This window comes from Monopterus albus, unplaced genomic scaffold (assembly GCF_001952655.1).
Source record: "Monopterus albus unplaced genomic scaffold, M_albus_1.0 scaffold93.1, whole genome shotgun sequence".
In the NCBI taxonomy this organism is placed as follows: domain Eukaryota; kingdom Metazoa; phylum Chordata; class Actinopteri; order Synbranchiformes; family Synbranchidae; genus Monopterus; species Monopterus albus.
In genome coordinates, this window is record NW_018127973.1 from 1,449,921 (window position 1) to 1,467,929 (window position 18,009).

General features: G+C 40.0%; 1 protein-coding gene across 1 annotated transcript in view; it reads right to left on the reverse strand.

The window, feature by feature from the left end:
* Window positions 1–18,009, reverse strand: part of sntb1 (syntrophin, basic 1) — a 41,079-nt gene that overhangs the window by 7,064 nt on the left and 16,006 nt on the right. Inside the window, exons 3-6 of the mRNA XM_020608412.1 lie at window positions 9,471–9,588; window positions 9,268–9,357; window positions 6,415–6,551; window positions 5,503–5,699 (exon numbers count right to left, since the gene is read on the reverse strand). Coding sequence (XP_020464068.1) covers window positions 5,503–5,699; window positions 6,415–6,551; window positions 9,268–9,357; window positions 9,471–9,588 — 542 coding nt within the window. The remainder of the gene's footprint in view (window positions 1–5,502; window positions 5,700–6,414; window positions 6,552–9,267; window positions 9,358–9,470; window positions 9,589–18,009) is intronic.

Below are 18,009 nucleotides of genomic sequence, written 5' to 3' on the forward strand. Positions count from 1 at the left end.
AGAGTGCTACAAAGGTGGACATAATTAGGTTGATTGCCAATTAGCACCGGTTGTCAGCTGTACAAGAGGTCTGATGATTATTCCAAACTGCAGGTGTGCTTGTAAAAGAAAAAAAAACTTTTTATTACCTCTACCAAGGAGGTTATTCTTTTGGTTGTGTGTGTGTGTGTTGGTTGTTTAGCAGCATTATGGACAAACATCTGGATGGATCATCAGCACACTTGGTACAGACATTTGTGTGGACTAACTCTACAAGTCATTTGAATTTGGCTGAAAAAGATTAAAGGTCGAAAACAAAATCATGCACAAAAAATTCCCATCTTTAACTGTTTTGGGGCAAAATTTCATCTGGATCTGATTGGGATTCTGGGTCTGATGGCCATTTAAAGTTAACATTCAAAACCCCATTTAACAGATATTTTCTGCCGTAACTTCGCCTATAATGAAGACAGAACCCTAAAAGATGATCCAGATCAAGGATTTTAGGACACATTTTGTGTTGTTCTGGGTCTAATTTTTACACAAAGGATCCATTTGCATGAGCTGTGCCTTGGTGGAGGTACATGTGCTCTCTGAGTGCTCCTGTTTATTATTTATTTATCTCTCACCTTTGCATTAACGTACTTGTTTCAGCGGTTTCAACCATGCTTCACCATCAGGTGCTTGGCTACCAGCTGACTAGTAACATCCAATCATATCACTGATGCTGTAATCTGCTGACACGTCATACTAATCCAGTTTACTGCTCGTAGTGCTCTCTGCCACTTCTTATTTGTGTTTGTGCTATGTTATGGTATTGTTGATTAATTAACACTAATGTTCATGTTTCTATTTTTTATGATTCTACTAGCAGAATCTGTGTTACTGCTGAGACTCCCTGAGAGCTGCCTCAAACATCAAAACCTTTCCCACCAAATCTAACTGTACTATATCTACTTCCTATAAAAGCCCTGTTTTTATGTTCAATGTTTCTGACTGTATTGAAAATATCCTCAGGAGTTGACATGTAACCTGATCTGAATTACTGTTTTGTTTTGTACTATATTTATGTTTTACAGCAATATACATTATTCTTTAGATTTTTAGACAGTGATACTGCAGACACAATGTTGACTTCAAACCACACTGATGACGTGAGGAGTCTTTTTGGTGTCAGGAGCGGAGCTGTATATTACATTGAATCCTAAAGACATTCCATTCATGATAAAAAAAATGAGTCTCATAACGTGTAATATTATCCTAGTGATATATGAACAGTTTGGCAATTGCATAACAGTCGTAAATGGGGCAAAAAGTGCAGGGTCTTTGTTGTGTTCACAAGTGAAAATTGGACCTGAAACTCTACTCTTCTACCTGAGAGCCTTGATCGTGGGACGAGGAGGGTTTCCCATCACAGTACACACGCAAACACAAAAACAGTGAAAGGGGCTTTTCAGGCTGCAACAAAAGCCCTTCTTTCTGTCTGACGCTGAGTGGGGAAAGACAGAAGGAGGGAAGGAGGGGCAGAAAGTGATAATGCTGAGGGATGGCGAGGAGGGAGATGTGTTACCATGACAACAAGTGGAAACACTAAAAGAGACTGAAACTCTATTTTCACATTTTCTTTAAACTTAGAACTTCATACTCTGAAACTACACCCCACTGTGCCTTTGTCACAGCAGGTTAACAGGTTAATTTTCTACAACCACTGAGGTAAAATAGCTTTTTTATTGTGCTCTAAGTCATTACAATATTTGCCTGTTCATTAAAGAGACCCAGTTGACCTCTAAGGCAAACTAACAAATTATGCAGCTGCCACCTTTGCCAGCAACTTTAATGAGTAGGCTGAAGTAGTAAAGGTAAAAATACAGAATAAAATGCAAAACAAAAGAGGAAAACTTAAACTGGTCATTTTCACACTTAATTAAGACACTACGGTGGTGGGGCTTATCTCTGGGGGGGATGAGACTACCTACAGGTGATGAGGTGGAGAGGCTGATAGTGTAGTGCAGAGAATAATCTGCTCCTTAATACCTCAGAGACTAAGGAGGTCATTGTCGACTTCAGGAGGAAGAAAACCGACATCTTGCCACTGTATATCAGTGGGGACCTTCTGCTCTCTGGGGGTCCACATTAAGGAGGATCTGACCTGAGGCGTGAATACGTCTGGACTGCTTAAAAAGGCCCAGTAGAGACTTTACTTCCTACGGGTGCTCGGGAAGAACAACATCTCCCAGAGACTGCTGGTGTCCTTCTATCGGTGCTCCACTGAGAGCATCCTTACATACTGTATATGTGTATGGTATAACAGTGGCTCAGAGGAAAACACTCCAGAGGGTCATTAATACGGCCCAGGAGATCATTGGCTGCCCTCTCCTCACTCTGAAAGAACCACACAGTTCCTGCTGCCTCAGAAAAGCTCAAAACATCATTAAGGACACTTCACACCCTGGACATTCACTCTTTGAACTGCTGCTGTCAGGTAGATGGTTCAGAGTAATCAAATCAAGGACCACTAGGTTCAAGAATACTTTTTACCCAACAGCAGTTGCCACACTCAATGCTGCTAAAATATAATGTGCCGTTGTGTGACGGGGGGGCATGAGAGGTCTGTTGTTTATTTCATTTTTCTAGCGGTTAAGTTTTTTTATATGGTCTTATTTCATAGTTTTCTTATTGCTGTGCCAACTGGAGGTCACTCTAAAATTTTGTTGTACATGTTACAATGACAATAAAGGATTATCTTATCTTATCTTAAAGAAACCACAAATAACCTATTAGGTGGTGAGCTTTAGAGATGCTGGAGGGCACATTTTTCCTGACCTTTCCAGCAGCTTACTGTACCTGGTTCCTGGCTATAGCAGCATCTGCAAAACCAAGACAGCTGGGTAAACTTTGTCTGCTGATGGAGAATATGTGATAGGACCCAAATTAGCTATGGCGAGATCTGTGTTTTTATGTTCTGCTTTGTGAAACGCTACACCGGACTGTCAGATTATTGATTGTTGATAAGACTACTGTGAAGAGAGACAAGCAAGAGAAGCCAGATACAACAAATATGCAGTAGGTGTAGGCAGAGTATAAATCATGATATGCAGTTCTATATCCTGCTAATTGCTCAGAATATCGAAATAACCTCTGAAAGGTTTAAGTCACCTTGAGCAAAACAATAACAGAAATGACAGTAGGCCAATAAAATTTCAGAGCCACACAAATTACTTTCCCCTTTAAAATCCCTCTAAGAATGGCCTGCAGTCCAGCCAGTGATTGAGAGTTAATCTTTCTACAGAGCAAATCTTTATCACAACCCTTGACAGTGAATAAACTACCACAATGATTTATCAGAATGTTACACAGATGAAAAGCTGACAAGGTCAATGACTCCTCAAGTGGCAACTGCTACAAAATGAGTGAATGCTTTTTGTATGCAAAATCACATTCCTTCTCAGGGAAGTGTAAATTACTTCTCTACCTCAATTACAAGAAAACAAAGGCTTGGTGTTAACATCAATATGTTTCAGAAAAGTTATGTGATCCATTTTAAACACAAACTCATTGTGAGCAATAAAGATGTAAAAACATTCTCATTTTTCTCATTCTTTTGGCCTGTGCCACCCTAGTGTTACAGCACAAGATTAAAACTGCTAAAACAAATATTTATAGCCATGGTAGTGACCTGGCACTGTGGATGGTGACTGGTCCACTAGCTTCTGATTTAAGTATTGCAAAAGCAGTGGATACACTGTCGTGAACTTCTGAACATTGATGGTTTCCAGAGGATGAACCATATTATTTTCACTATCCTCTGACATTTAGTACCACCAAGAGGCTGACTCATAATTTTGAATGAAATATCTTGACACTTATTGGATTGACTGGGAGTGAACAGTTAATAACACTGATAAATACCTTCTCTAGCTGTCTACGTCACTGCCGTGTCAGAATTTCAGTTTGTCTATTACTTTGACTAAATACAGCTGCATTTTGTGTTTAATGCTAATTGGGAATTGTTAACATTTTAACATGCTAAACTACGATGAACTTCATAAACAATAGGCCTATAACTCCTAAATATTACCAGGTTAGCAAGACTGTGGACTATTGTATTGTACTGTTTTATTAACAATGATTTAAATGTCTATATGCATATGAATGGTACCGCCACAAACTCAGAGTCTACAGAGCTCTAGAAATTATTTCAGAATTTTTCATGTTTCTTTATTTCTTTATTTCAGTCTGAAGCTTTACTGCTTTAATTCCCAGTAAAAAAAAACAGCTGCTAAAGAGTTGGAGTTCGTAGAGAGAAAACCTGAATTAAAAGGAGAATAAATATCAGACATCAGGAGGCTGGAAACACAACTCCAAATTACTGTGAATATTACTCTGTATCTGCTGGGTGTATATATAAGAACTAATGCTTTCACTGTGTCATCTTGGTAAAAATGTGCTAACACTGCATGTCAGTGTTTACAGCTTGTTTCTGTTGTCCCCAAGTGGACAAATAAAAATTTAAGCAGGTTTAAACTTTATCTCATTGCTACTTATGAGCTACAGCATGTCAATATTGAGCAGCTTGTCTCAGTCTAGACAGTGTTTTGTCATGGGATTAAATACGATGTCCTTCTAAAATCCACATTTCCCGGCTACTACCATGACAAACAAAATCTGATTATTATCATCCACCATGGAGTGTTAAATTTAAATGAAGCTCTGCAGACGTGAATGAAGCCTCGCTATGCTAATCATGGTGTAACATTTAAACCTGGATCAGTGGGTGCAGACACGAGTTTGGAGATTTTTAAAAAGAGTTTAGTGGTGAAAAACAATGTAGAACCAGCACTATCAATGAGGTTGTGTATCAGTTGCTGCCAGATACACACTGTTTTATATATGAGTGAAGTCTGAAATAAAACTCAATTTGGCACTGTGTTATCATATATGGAGAGAGGAGAGAGACTGAGGGGAGAAGTTCAGTTCCCAGGACATTTTGTGCTTGGAGGGGGAGGGAGGGATGCAAAGAGGGAGCAGGAGAGGGGGAGAGGTATTCTGCTGGAAATCCCTGAATGACCGATACCCAGTGCCAAACAACATGAGCACACACACACACACACACAGAGAGAAGAATAGCATTCCTTTCTATATATAGCAGGTGCTTTGTCCACATCTTCCAGATAGCTGTCGACTTATATCACAACCCCCCTTCAATCTCAGTGGACATGGAAGTCTATACAGTATGTGCACATCTATACATTTTTATTTATGCGCTGGATTTAGACTTTATTTTAGGCTTGCAAGGCTTCGGGCAATACTTACCCTTGCAGCCTCTTAAATCTCTCTGGATACGTTTTGCTGCAGCATGCCTGAACACGACTGACAAAGCATCACAGAATGCCGCACAGTGACCTGTACAGCGCACTCCCTCCCACAGCTATGTTTGTGAGTTTCTGAGTGTTTATATTTCTATATGTTTTCACCCATTTTTAAGGTGCCTGGGTTGCTGTATCTGAGCATACTGGCACTCACTTGTAGTGACTTCTTTGATCATCTCGGCTGAGGCGTGACATCCATTGACTATTTGTCTAGTCCATAGGGAGAGATCCTTAGTGGTCTCAGTCCGGAACAGGTGAGTCTCAATGCCAAGCCGCGTGCCAGTCCGAGTGGCAAAGAACAGCTCTGTGCCAGAGTGAGGAGACCCCCGGTCAGGGCCAGAGTGGACCAGACTGAATAAATACATACAAACATAAACTGTGAAGAATGAAGAAGATATTTTAGCACTGTAACAAAGAATATATTTTGTTATGATAAAGAACTTTGCTACAAGAAAGGAAACTTCATTGTACCAAGAAACTTGTGAATTTTAATACTCTCCTGTTACAAACATATACAACGAGATACTTTTCCTCACTGTGCCTTTTCATAGTATCATAAAAGGTGGTATTTACAATAGAAAAATGTTTTATTTACCAAAACAAGCAAGACCCAAAAAAATAAAAGTCTACCGCAATGCTAGCAGCTCAGTGAGGATGCAATCGTGGCTCGAAGGAAAAACATTTTCTAATGTGGATAAAACAGTGAAACTCAAGATTTGTTTCAAATCCTGAGCTGTTGTGGTAAAATAAATGTTAAATGGTAGTGGTTGGTATGGTAATGATTAACCTGCTTACAATAACCATATTAAAATGCAGGTGTTTAGCAGCAAGAACAAAGTAGCTGAACCAATTAAAAATAGAGTGGTATTTGCAGCACAAGTTTGGCATATTAATTGCTATGCTATTTTAGCAATATTGGACTTTTTTAATTAGTTATACTTTATAGCAGGGTTTAAACATCAAAATCCTTTTCATTACTGTGACAACACAACAGTCTCCATATTTGAAATTGTAGTAGTTTAATACATAAAAGTGTTTTCATGAGCAAATCTGATGGTGAACTTACCGTGTTGCTAAAAGTGGATAAGTGTGTGCAGGGCTCTGCCAGGCCTCTTTGCTTCGTGGTAGACTGTCATACAGCAACAGATCTTTCTCTGTCACTACCATCAACAGCGGCTTCCAGCTCTGCTTGTCACTCTCTGTCTGCAGCACAAACAGATAAACAACGAGATGTGAACAGCTGTACCCATTTATCCATTTTCTATTCCCACATATCCTACGTAGGGTCATGGGGGACTGTGCAATTCAAAGGTAAAAAACAAAACAAAACTGCAAATAGCTGGCTGCAAATGTTAGTTGTTTTTTAATGGATTATCATACTGTCTGAAGTAATTTAAGATGATTCCTGAATCTGACCAGCTACACAGAAAAGTATTTTTATAATAATATCAACAGGTTTCCATGAAGCTGTAAAGGTTTGGATTTACTTCATAAATTAACTGATTATTAAAATTTTAATACAATTTTGGCTATTCATGCAGAATATCTACTGTAAATGTGATTGAAGCACAACCTCAGATAATTTGATGCTGCAGGATTTGATGCCCACTTACTGTATATTCATCACAAATACTGAAATTGTCCTTGAGTTTTAGATGAAAGCAGATATTCCATCAACAATATAAATGGTTGTGTGTCAGTGAGTTGTCCTCCCTCTGACACCGAACTACCCCCCTTTATAAGACTAATGTTGTGTCAGAGAGAGGAATGGTGTGTGTTTAATATACAAAAGACTGCGTGTGTACTCAGCAGTGGGTGTGGACCAGTCTTCACCTCTCTTGATCCCTGACGGGGTATGCAAACATCATTTTTCCCTCTTATGCGCACTCTCGTTCCTTCTGTCTCTTAGTCAATATTTCACTGCAGAGTGGTTCAAAATGTTATTGAAGGAACAATTTTGCTGCTCTGGTCCTCCACTCAAAACAGGTAGATTCACTAAAAATATAGGTGGCTGGTGTGCAGGTACGCTTTCTATACATTTGCTTTGCTCCCCTGCCCCACTCCTAACAAGCAAAGCCCTCGTCTCCCCTTCAGAACACAGACTGTTAATCTCTTATCTCAGAGCGCACACAGACACACACACACAGACACACACACACACACACACACACACACACATACACACACACAACCCTGTATTTCTTTGTACAGTGCTCCATAATTATTCTCATAATTAGAATTTATCTGCTGGCCAGCGATGGAGTCCTATACTACTAGTTGAAGTTCTGCCTCAGCCAATCATATCGTGGGATTTAGAAGGTCAAGGATCAACTTTTTAACATAATGTGACTATGTTGCTAAGTAACAGTATTGTACTGCATTTAAGGGATCAAATATTGGCAAATTTATAAGGACTAAATTAAACAGGTGTGTGTGTGTGTGTGTTTGTTTGCACAGGTGTGGCTGTATGAAAGAGAAAGTGAAGCTTTAACAGTATGTGTATTTACTTGTTTGATTTTCCAAAATGTGGGCATGTGTGTGTACACTGGATATTCACAAAACAAAAATGTGCAAGTAAACACAAGTACATGTGCACACACCCGTATTTGTAATTCCATACTCATGAGGACCCTGATAGCTGAAAGGTATTCTGGATTTTGCAACACTATTTCCAACAGTCGCAACTACATGTCAAACCCCAAGACTTACTTTAAACTGAAGTTATCAGTTATTAGATGCAGTAACTTTAATCACCAGAACACAGTATGAGATACAGGTTATGCCACATCCATGAAAAACATAACAGTAGTTACACTAAAGGTGACAGTAAATTCCAGTCAGATGTTTGAACATCACCTGACGCTCTCTTCCCCCACACGTTAGGTCAGCATAAACAGAGTTGGACATTTTCATGCTCCCATTTTGCATCAACTGGCGAAATGTGTGGAGGTGAGAAAGATTTGAGACTTGCACAACTATGTTAGATTTTGTTTTTGCATTCTTCACACAGCTCCCTATGTCACTTTTTGTATTTACCATTGAATGCAAACCTTTGAATGATGAAGATCATCTGAAAGTGTGTGTGATGTTATCCCCATATTTATATAATTAGCAGGTCTCCCCACTTTCTGTGACGACTTGCTTTCGACTCTGCCTTCAAGTGTGGCTATTTAGAAGTGTTCGGACAACACATCATATAAACTGGTTCATTTCACACATACCCTGAGCTTTACACGCACACAACACATTGTATGTCAAAATGACATTAATTTAACTCAGGGACTTGTCCAGACACTAAAATAAAAAAACTATGTAAATACAATTAATCGGTTAATAAATAAAAAGCCAATTTTAAATGATGCACCTAAAACAAGATTGATAAGCAGGCCATACAAATTAAACAAAACCTTAAGAATTATTTCAAAAAAACAACCTGTCTCTTAGAAAACAAACAAAAATCAGTTATCATTTACAGCTGTGGACAAATACGGTAAACATCTGAAAACCAAGTCTTAACTGAGACAGGTCGGATACGACGCGATACTGAACGGCCTTTTAAAGAGGGGAAAACCACCTAAAATATTTTCAATTTCCAAACACGTGCACACTTTAAGGTGTAAAACTCACACTGGGCATCAAAAAGACTGAGCAAGAGCACACACATACATACACACATATACATTTACACACCATAGTCACAAACTGGTAATAAGATAGAAGGTACCCCATTAAAATGTGAGAAATCTTTTACTGGTGCCTCACACACACACACACACACACACACTCTTATGAATATTATTGAACAAGAGGGTATTATAAAGCATTTTACACTCCCTGTCTTTCTCTCTCTCTGCTTCTCACTCACACACACACACACACACACACACACACACACACACACACACACACCAACTCCCACCTTCCCTGCCAGCCATCCCAGGTGTCGTATCTCTTTGCTGCCAGCAACCCCTGTTCTGGCTGTGCTCTGGATGACCTCTGCCAGCGCCCGCTGTGATGGATGACAAGGTTTTAGGATAGATGATCATTAATGGCAGGTTAGAGCTGTAATGGTCACATTGATGATGGGGGCTACCTGTAAAATCAACAAAATCAAAGACAGACCTGTGCCAATGTGGATGTGACAGATTGCGTGGTAGCGAACCAGGACAGGGCAGATGGCTGGTCTGGGCACCGCAGCACAACAGTGTGCCTGGCATCAGGGGAGTGTAGCTCCAGTTGTCTGGAGGAGAAGATAAGAAAAATTAAAGCAACTTTAACCCCTCTGTTAACACTGGGGGAGGGAGTTCGAAAACCTTTATACAGTAGCTTGCAATGCAGCCCTTGAGAATGAGCACTTGGTCAGTTTAAGTCAGTTCAAAATGTGAAACAGGTGTTGCTCATGCATCCTCTGTGGGCCATATGACAATAGTGTCTCCCACTATCATATAGGAGTATTTCTGGCATGAAGAGAAATCCATATGTAGGATGTTTGTCGAGCTCACTGAACAGCTCTTTTATTGTGTGCTCTGTGAATATGAATTTTAAAAAGGAACATGTGGCAACCTTTATCGCGCATAATAAAGTGTGTTGTTGCTTCATATTGTAGCATCAGTACAGTTAGTGTTCATTTCTGTCAAGTAAAACCAGCAGCCAAAAAAAGAAAAAAAAAACCTGAACAGCTACACTAAAGCAAATATTAAATGTCTGCTATTCTTTACTTCCTGGATAAGGGTGCAGAGTGAGGACTACTGACAAACATCTTTAACATGCAAACTATTGTGGATGGCTTTATGGAGGTTTATAAGACAAGACGACTCCTCAGTGTGCATCTCAGGCTGTGATTAGACCATGTTGGAAAATATTAACTCTAGAGTGTCTCAGGAGGTTTGAGCAGTGAAAAAGTATAAGATGTTGTAAATGAAGCTATAGTGGAATCAAACAGCAATTAAGAATCTATTGATATTACATCGATTTTTTATGCTGTCCAATCAATATTTGTAGCAATAAAAAAGCTTCAAGACAGTGCAAACTTGCTTTCTTTGCATCTTTCTTTATTCACTCACACTGGGGACCTTGAAAAGTCCCAGTGAATGTGATGAATCTGCTTTTCCATCATACCCTCAAAAGTGGGAGAGACCATCTAGATCAGCTCCAGGTGTTACTCTGGGTTATAAATAGAACCAGTGCCTCTAAAAGGCAAGTCGAATAAGGACAGGCAGGGGGAGAGAAGAGTGGAAAGAAGGGGGGAGACTCCGGGGCCAGATGTGATAGACGAGGGGTAGAGTTTATTTTAGCAACAACTTGACTACCATGAATGACACTAGGCCACATCTACAATTATGGACTGACTGAGGATAAATTACCTAAATCTCTCACATTAATGACACAAATATGGGAATCATCAGTTCAATGAAATGTTTTAACCCTTTTAAAGCAATAACACAAGTTAGAAGATAGATAAGGGATGGGACGATGTGGCTTTTTCACAACACAATTTGATGCATGATATGGTGTGTACAATTCAGTTCAATTCAATTCAATCAAGATACAAGTAAAAATTCAATGACAACAATGTATAACTAGCTGGGGAATACTTTATTTCTCTTTTTTCTCCTTTTCTAGTACTGGTTTGATTAAGTAAAGAGCAACCAAATATTATTTACAAAAAATGATGAAGTCACTGGTTTATTAAACTGGTAAATTAAATATTCCAGCTGTGTTCCATGCTAGGACTGTCTGTCATTGTTACTTAATTTAATATACTGTCCTGGAATTTGACCAGGTACAAACTTGTCACACAAAGGCTATTCCAGCATACGGTTTTCTCCCTGTTAATGAGTTTTGAGGGGAGCTTATCTTATCTAAGTCAACGGTCTGAGGATAGAGCATGTTGTACTGTGTGATGCACAGACTGTAATGCACCTCGAGGCAAATTTATGACTTGTAATATTTGGCTGCATAAATTAAACTGACTTTTTAAAATTTACACCTGGTATTAATATGTGATCTGTATCTGGATAATTACATCTGATGGGTCTTTGCATTTACACTGGTATTAAAATTTGTTATCACTTTAACTGAGCAATAGTATGTCGAGGCTGGCAGACTTGTTAATAAACAATGTTATCGAAATCACTTTTTGCAAGGTCAGACTTACAAGCTGCCACTTGTAGCTTTTGCCAGGCTTGTGTAAGGTAGTAGTAAACATAGGAAAAGGTGGAGTTATGTGACCTTTCAACATGCTGGATGATTTTTTTTCTTAAGAATATGGTCACACTGTACGGATTGCATGTCCCCTGGCTGGGATCCAATCAGAATGCCATCCAGACCACCTCAAGATGTGGGGTTCACATTCAGGTCCCAATACATTCTGCATGTGTTTATACTTTGCATTGAAATGCTTTGTCCTTCTTATCCAGATACAGATTGCATTTTAGGAGGTTGATATATCCTGATTTTTTGTCCCGCTGGGTTTTACGCCTTTATAATGACAATAAATCTGAAACAGACAGGCATTTATCATATTTTGTAGTTGATTAATCTACAGTAAAAAATCAGTGTAATCAAAAATGATAAACAAATTCTCACCTGAGGCTAATTTAATTGTTGTTCCACCCTCCCTGCCGTCTAAACACCCACACTGTTTTTAAGCCTGTTGCTTCAGTAATAATAATAATAGTGAAAGAAAAAAAGAGAGCTTTCATCCACTTTAGGAGCTGAATCCTTTTCTTCTCTTGTTTCTCCTCTTCCATACCCTTCCTAGCGTGCCTTTCTCCTGTTTTTTTTTGTTTCTTTCCTTTACTTTTTCATTGCCACCACTACATATTTTCTCTTATCCCATCTCTCAACACCTCCTCATAACATTTTTTTAACCACACTGTAAAAAGGGTGTAATATCCATCCAGCCAGCATCATTTTTTATTATTATTGACTGTTACCAATGTCACAGAAAGCCTTGTATGCAGTGTATATTAAGGTGAGGAAAATGTCTTCAGCAGTCAATTTTTAGATAAGTCAAGGCTTTCCTTAAGCAAAAATTATGACTCATCTCTCTACTCTGCTCCCTCGCTGCTCTTTCCTTGTCTTTTATCATCTTTTCTCATCACTGAACGTGCTGTACCTTCCCTCATATCCATCTGTCCTCATAGGCTCAAACTAAGTTAAAATAACATCTGCCAAAATGAAGACAAGAACTCTCAGAGGGATGCAACATTTCAGTGAGTCTAGTAAAAAAAGAAAAAAGAAAAGAAGAGCTGAATTTCTCTGGCACTAAACATAAAGCCTCTTAAATCATTTCAGATCTGAATCCAAAATGAGTAGCCATTAACATTTCAGGATACTATCCATGAAGACCAAAATGTGTCAGAGTCATCTGTGTTTATGATGTTTGGGCTTTTTTTTTTTTTTACATATCTCTCTACTGGAAATGTTGGCCCAGAAGCTGTGTTTTAGCATCTTGGTGTCGACAGTGGCTTTTAATTTACGAACTGACTATTTCTGACTTGCTGCAATCAATGTATATTCCACCACCTGTTGAATTCTGAATGAGTCCGACTCATCACGATGACTTTGTGACCGCCATTCACCCCTGCACTGCTGTACTGGCCTACGTTGGAAAGCTCATCATCAGAGTCATTCCTGTGAACCTTCCTGCACCACCTATCAGACTTCCATTGGTGTGTTTTCGGTCTGGTCTGCTTCAGCTTTATGAACAGGAATCCAGACCTGGTGTGACTCTGAGGACTCTCACCTGTGTCCGTACATTTTCTTTGCTATTGCATCACGTGAGGTATATGCACCTGCCTCCCCCCCAACTGTTTCTTATGCATATCTAGATAGTGGAAGCCAGTGATCAATTTTAACCACTGACTGTGACGGATCGTTGTAACACACAGCTGTCTGCTATCAAAACAGGTGAAGCTTTTCCTGGGAAACATTAAGTTCAATACACTTTAAACTGCCACATTGTGTGACTACATTTCCTTGTAGCTATAAAGTTTATCTTAATGTGATTCAGTTTACTGACTGAAGTTTTATCATTCTAAGTCCACTGAAGCATGTGTTGGTTCATTACCTGGGATGGGTATTCCTGATAAATGTCTCATTACTTTATAGACCAGCTTTTGTTTAGCTCCAAGGTTATAAACTCAGTCCACGTTTATGTTCTCTTTAAATAATTCCATTTTGAAGCAGATGAAACTTATACTCATTGTTATGCTGATGATATGGCTTTATAAAGCTGTGCACCCTTGCTTACAGAGGCATTTCATACAGTCTGGTTAAATATTTCACCTGCGACTCATTCAACTAAAGCTTGTACTGAGTGCAGAGAAAAACCATGTTAATATTATTTTCTAATGCAAGCAAAAACACCTTCAGACATGGCTGTCACACACTGACAATTCAGGGAAACAAGAAAATGTGTCATATCAGTTGTTATAAATATCTCGGTGTTTAATTTGATGGATGCTTTTCTTTTTCAGCAACATGTGAAATCTTGTGAAAACTAAAAATTAAGACTGCTTTATTACAGAGACAAAAAGTAAGAAAAAAGTTTGCACACTGTATTGAGCTCCCACCCATCCATCATCTACAGCAGACTACTTATTCCTTCAATTTAAACATTTACTAAATATTTATCTGTGAGTCAAACAGAAATCTGACCTGGCTCTGAGGACAAGGAAAGAAATAAAAAAAAAAAAAAAACACGTTGGTCAAGCTAAATTTGACAAAGGACTTTATCTGTGTCTGTGAATCAGTCTCTATCTGCATGAAGCAAAAACTTATACTGTCATGAGATGAGATATTTAACTGGCTGACCAATAAAGTCAAAGTTGTGGCCAACGAAGTGAATGTTCAACCCTTTTGTGCTCTTAAAAAGTTAAATACTTTAACCAACATTTATGAATGCACAAAAGTTTCACCAAGCAGTTTGTGGCCATCTTGATTAAATTGTGTCCGTATGACACATTTAAGTTTTTGAACTTGTTCAGCTTTGTTTGTTGTCCAGATTCATATCTAAGAACAACTGGCCAGTACAGCCACAGCCTTATGCTTAAAGTGAAACTCCAGTCATGTTCTCATGTATATCTGAAAAACATGTCAAACATTTTAGTAAATACTCGTTTGAGTTCTGACTGAGAGTCGGATGAGAAAAACAATACCACTCAGTAAGTATGAAGCTAGAGTCAGGAGGCAGTTAGCTTAGCATATTGTACATGTGTACATGGCTCTGCAGAGACCACTCAGCTATCAGGGAGCCCCTTTATTTACCTTTTAAAGTTCATACTCAAATAGAGAGGTAAAACTGACCATCTGTTTTCTTGTTGTCATAGGGAGGCTATCCTTACATCCTGCTAGAACCTGGGCATAAAAATACTTTCTCAAAAATGAGCTGCATAGTGCAACCATGGCTTCATATCCTGGTCAGAATGTGAACTGATCTCAAGCCCACTTCGCAAACCTCAAGAGCCCTAATTGTGCTCATACTGCCAAAGGCAAATTACAGGGACTGGATAATGGGCACAGTCTCTGTCAGTAACCTGCCCTACAAAGACTGTAAATATTTCCAGCCAGGAAAACTGACAATTGGGCTTCCATCTATCAAAAACTATGGACTTTTTTCAGTTTTGTCATACATTAACAAGCCAACAGACAACCATCTGCTCTGTCCATGCAAGATGTTCTTATTTTTCATTTTCTCTGTGTTTGTTTTGATTGCTTGTGTGTATTAGCATTTATATTTTACAGTTTTGTCTATATAATATTTATGCAGAGAAAAAACTTCACAGCTCACTGTGAGCACTTGACTTTGATGCTGCTTCCATCATCTGAAACTTTGAAGTTTAGTGAGGTTCAATCATCTCACACTTCTAAAATGACATGTATGCAGTGGGAGACATGCATGGATGAAGGAACAGCAGGCTAGATACAGTATACACTTGGATTTGTAGTGGGACAAAAAATTAAGTGAGAGATGATGATGGGAAGAGGAAGAAGATAACAGAGAAAGCTGAGAACACAGAGACAGCATTCATGAAAAAAGAAAGGGAGAGCTCGGCAAGAAGACAAAAGGGGCAGAAAAACACAGACAAGTACAAAAGACTGGAGAATACAAGACAGGAGAGAGCAATGACAGAGAAAATATGAAAAGTGGGAAGGGAAACAACATAGGAATAAAACAGGGGGCGGGTGAACTGGGTCAGAAAGTACAAGCATTTTCTGTCCCCGTTCACTCTCCCTCTGTTTCATTCCAGAAATGGAGAAAATTTTAAAAGTAAATCACTTTATGTCCCCATGCTGTTTGACTGGCCACTGACAGATTATCAACCAATTAACTTGACAACACTTCCTAACATATCAGCCCCTGCTGACTGAGAATTATCTAAGCACTACTTCAGATGTCTGTCTTTTAACAAAATGGCCTACAAAAGCCTGAGAAAACACTGCCAATAATACAACATTAACTGTGCCAAAGAATGGGAGAGCATTCATATGGAAGCTCATAATATTAATGATGTTTACCCATTACTTGGCCCTAAAGAGGGGGGTGTCAGGCCAGGCCGCCATAAATCTTCAGAGCCCCACAATAAGCGACACCATTTTCCAGACCTAACCTACCCCTTAACACACAGCATCCCTGAATCCTCTCCTCACCCAAGCAAAGAGCAGATATGTGGCCTGACACACAGCATCTGCATTGTATTTGCTCAGGTTAAACAGTGACTGGCCCAACAGGCTTGGTAGGCAGTCACATCCTAGAGCTAGGGCTGCTCAGTTGTCCAACCATTGATACTGTTCTACCAAGATTGTCTAACAAAAGAAGACTATTAACAATTTCATTGAGTCTGTAAATGTATTATCACCAACACCAATACAAGTCCTGTGTGGGTCTAGGAGTGAAGGCAAATCTACTGGTTCATCAGGCGGACACCTTCTCACTAACTGGTGTGTTGTTGAATTGGGCCCATGACACTGAGAAGGCTCAACGGTGTGTTTCCAGTGTCCCACAACCTCCTCCCTGTTAGTCTGCACCCGCACACCCTTCATCTACCCAGGCTAACTGTTACGAAACAGTCACTAGCGCTAGCAAACAACTGCTGCTCTAGCCACCAAACATTTCAAATAACTCACTAGATAACTAGACTCCTGCTTCCTTTTATACTGCATACCTTTAGGATATCACAAGACCGCTGACTTTGGTATGGAAGGTCGGGGGTTTGAACCCCGGTCAGGGCATGGTCAATATACCGCCTGGGCCCTTAGGCAAGGCCCTTAATGCTATCTGCCTACCTCATTGGTAATGAGTTGGAAAAATAAGAGTCACATCGGCTCGGACGTCGCCCGGGTCAACAAGGTCCACGTCAGGTGTTGGGGAACCAGGGCAACCTGATGAGAAGTGAGCTACTGGAACAAGACATTCATGGACAAGAGAGGAGAACAGGGACCTACTGGAATGCTACTATACAAGTAACCCCAGTGAGAGGGGTTATATACGAAGGATATGGGACCTATGGATACTTCAAAACACAACATCTACACTAACATCAAAACAACTAGTAGCTCAGTGCATAACATCCGCAAGAAGCACCTGCTATCACAACTAGAGATTATTGAGGTACAACACGAATGCTCCAGCAATGGGGAGCCAGGATATCATCATCATCACCCCCACAAGTGGAGATTGGGTACCAAGCCCAGGCCTGGATGAGCTTGATTCAAGAGCACCTGACCTCAGACTTTTGAAAGTCTACTAGATGATGTAAATGCAGCACTAAGAACAATCCTATATGACCATCACTGAGACCAGCAACCATGGTGATGTGATCCTTGATCACTGATCCTTGAAATGCTTGGCTATAATTTCAACAAAGGCCATAAGGAGCAGTATCCTCCATGGAGAAGGAGGCTGGAGACCAAGATCAAGACAGCACATAGAGAAGTTTGCCAGCTATCAGAATTGCAGAAAGGCGTGATGAAGAAAGGGGTACCTAAGAAATACAACTCACTGTCCATACAGTGACTGCCTTAGAGACTGCCAAGCAAAGGCTCACAGTCCTGGCCACACGGTTGAAGAGATACACCTGAGAAGTTGAAGCCAGGAGAATAAACTGAATGTTCTCCACTGAGCCATCCAAGGTGTACTCTCAGTGGCAGGGTAATAACATGAGAGCAGACCCACCAAGGCTGGAGACTGAACAGTTCTGGAAGAGCATATGGGAGAAGGAGGCATCACACAACAACAATGCCCAGTGGCTGGTGGACCTAAGAGCAGACCACAGCAACCTCCCTACACAAGACCCAGTAATCATCACAATGGCAGACATTCAAGAGCAGGTCTCAAGTATGAAGCACCAGGCCCTGACCCATGCCTACTGCTTAAAGAAGCTAACTTCACTCCATGAGTGCCTGGCGGGACAAATGAACCAGCTACTAATGGATTGAACCCACCCTGAGTGGTTAACTGATCCTGAAGGACCCTCAGAAGGGAGCAGTACCATCCAACTACCGCCCAATAACCTGCCTCTGCGCAACATGGAAGCTCCTGTCAGGCATCATAGCAGCTAAGATGAGCAGGCACATGGCTCAATACATGAGCAGCGACCAGAAAGGAATTGGTAGTAACACCAGAGGAGCAAAGCACCAGCTACTGGTTGATAAA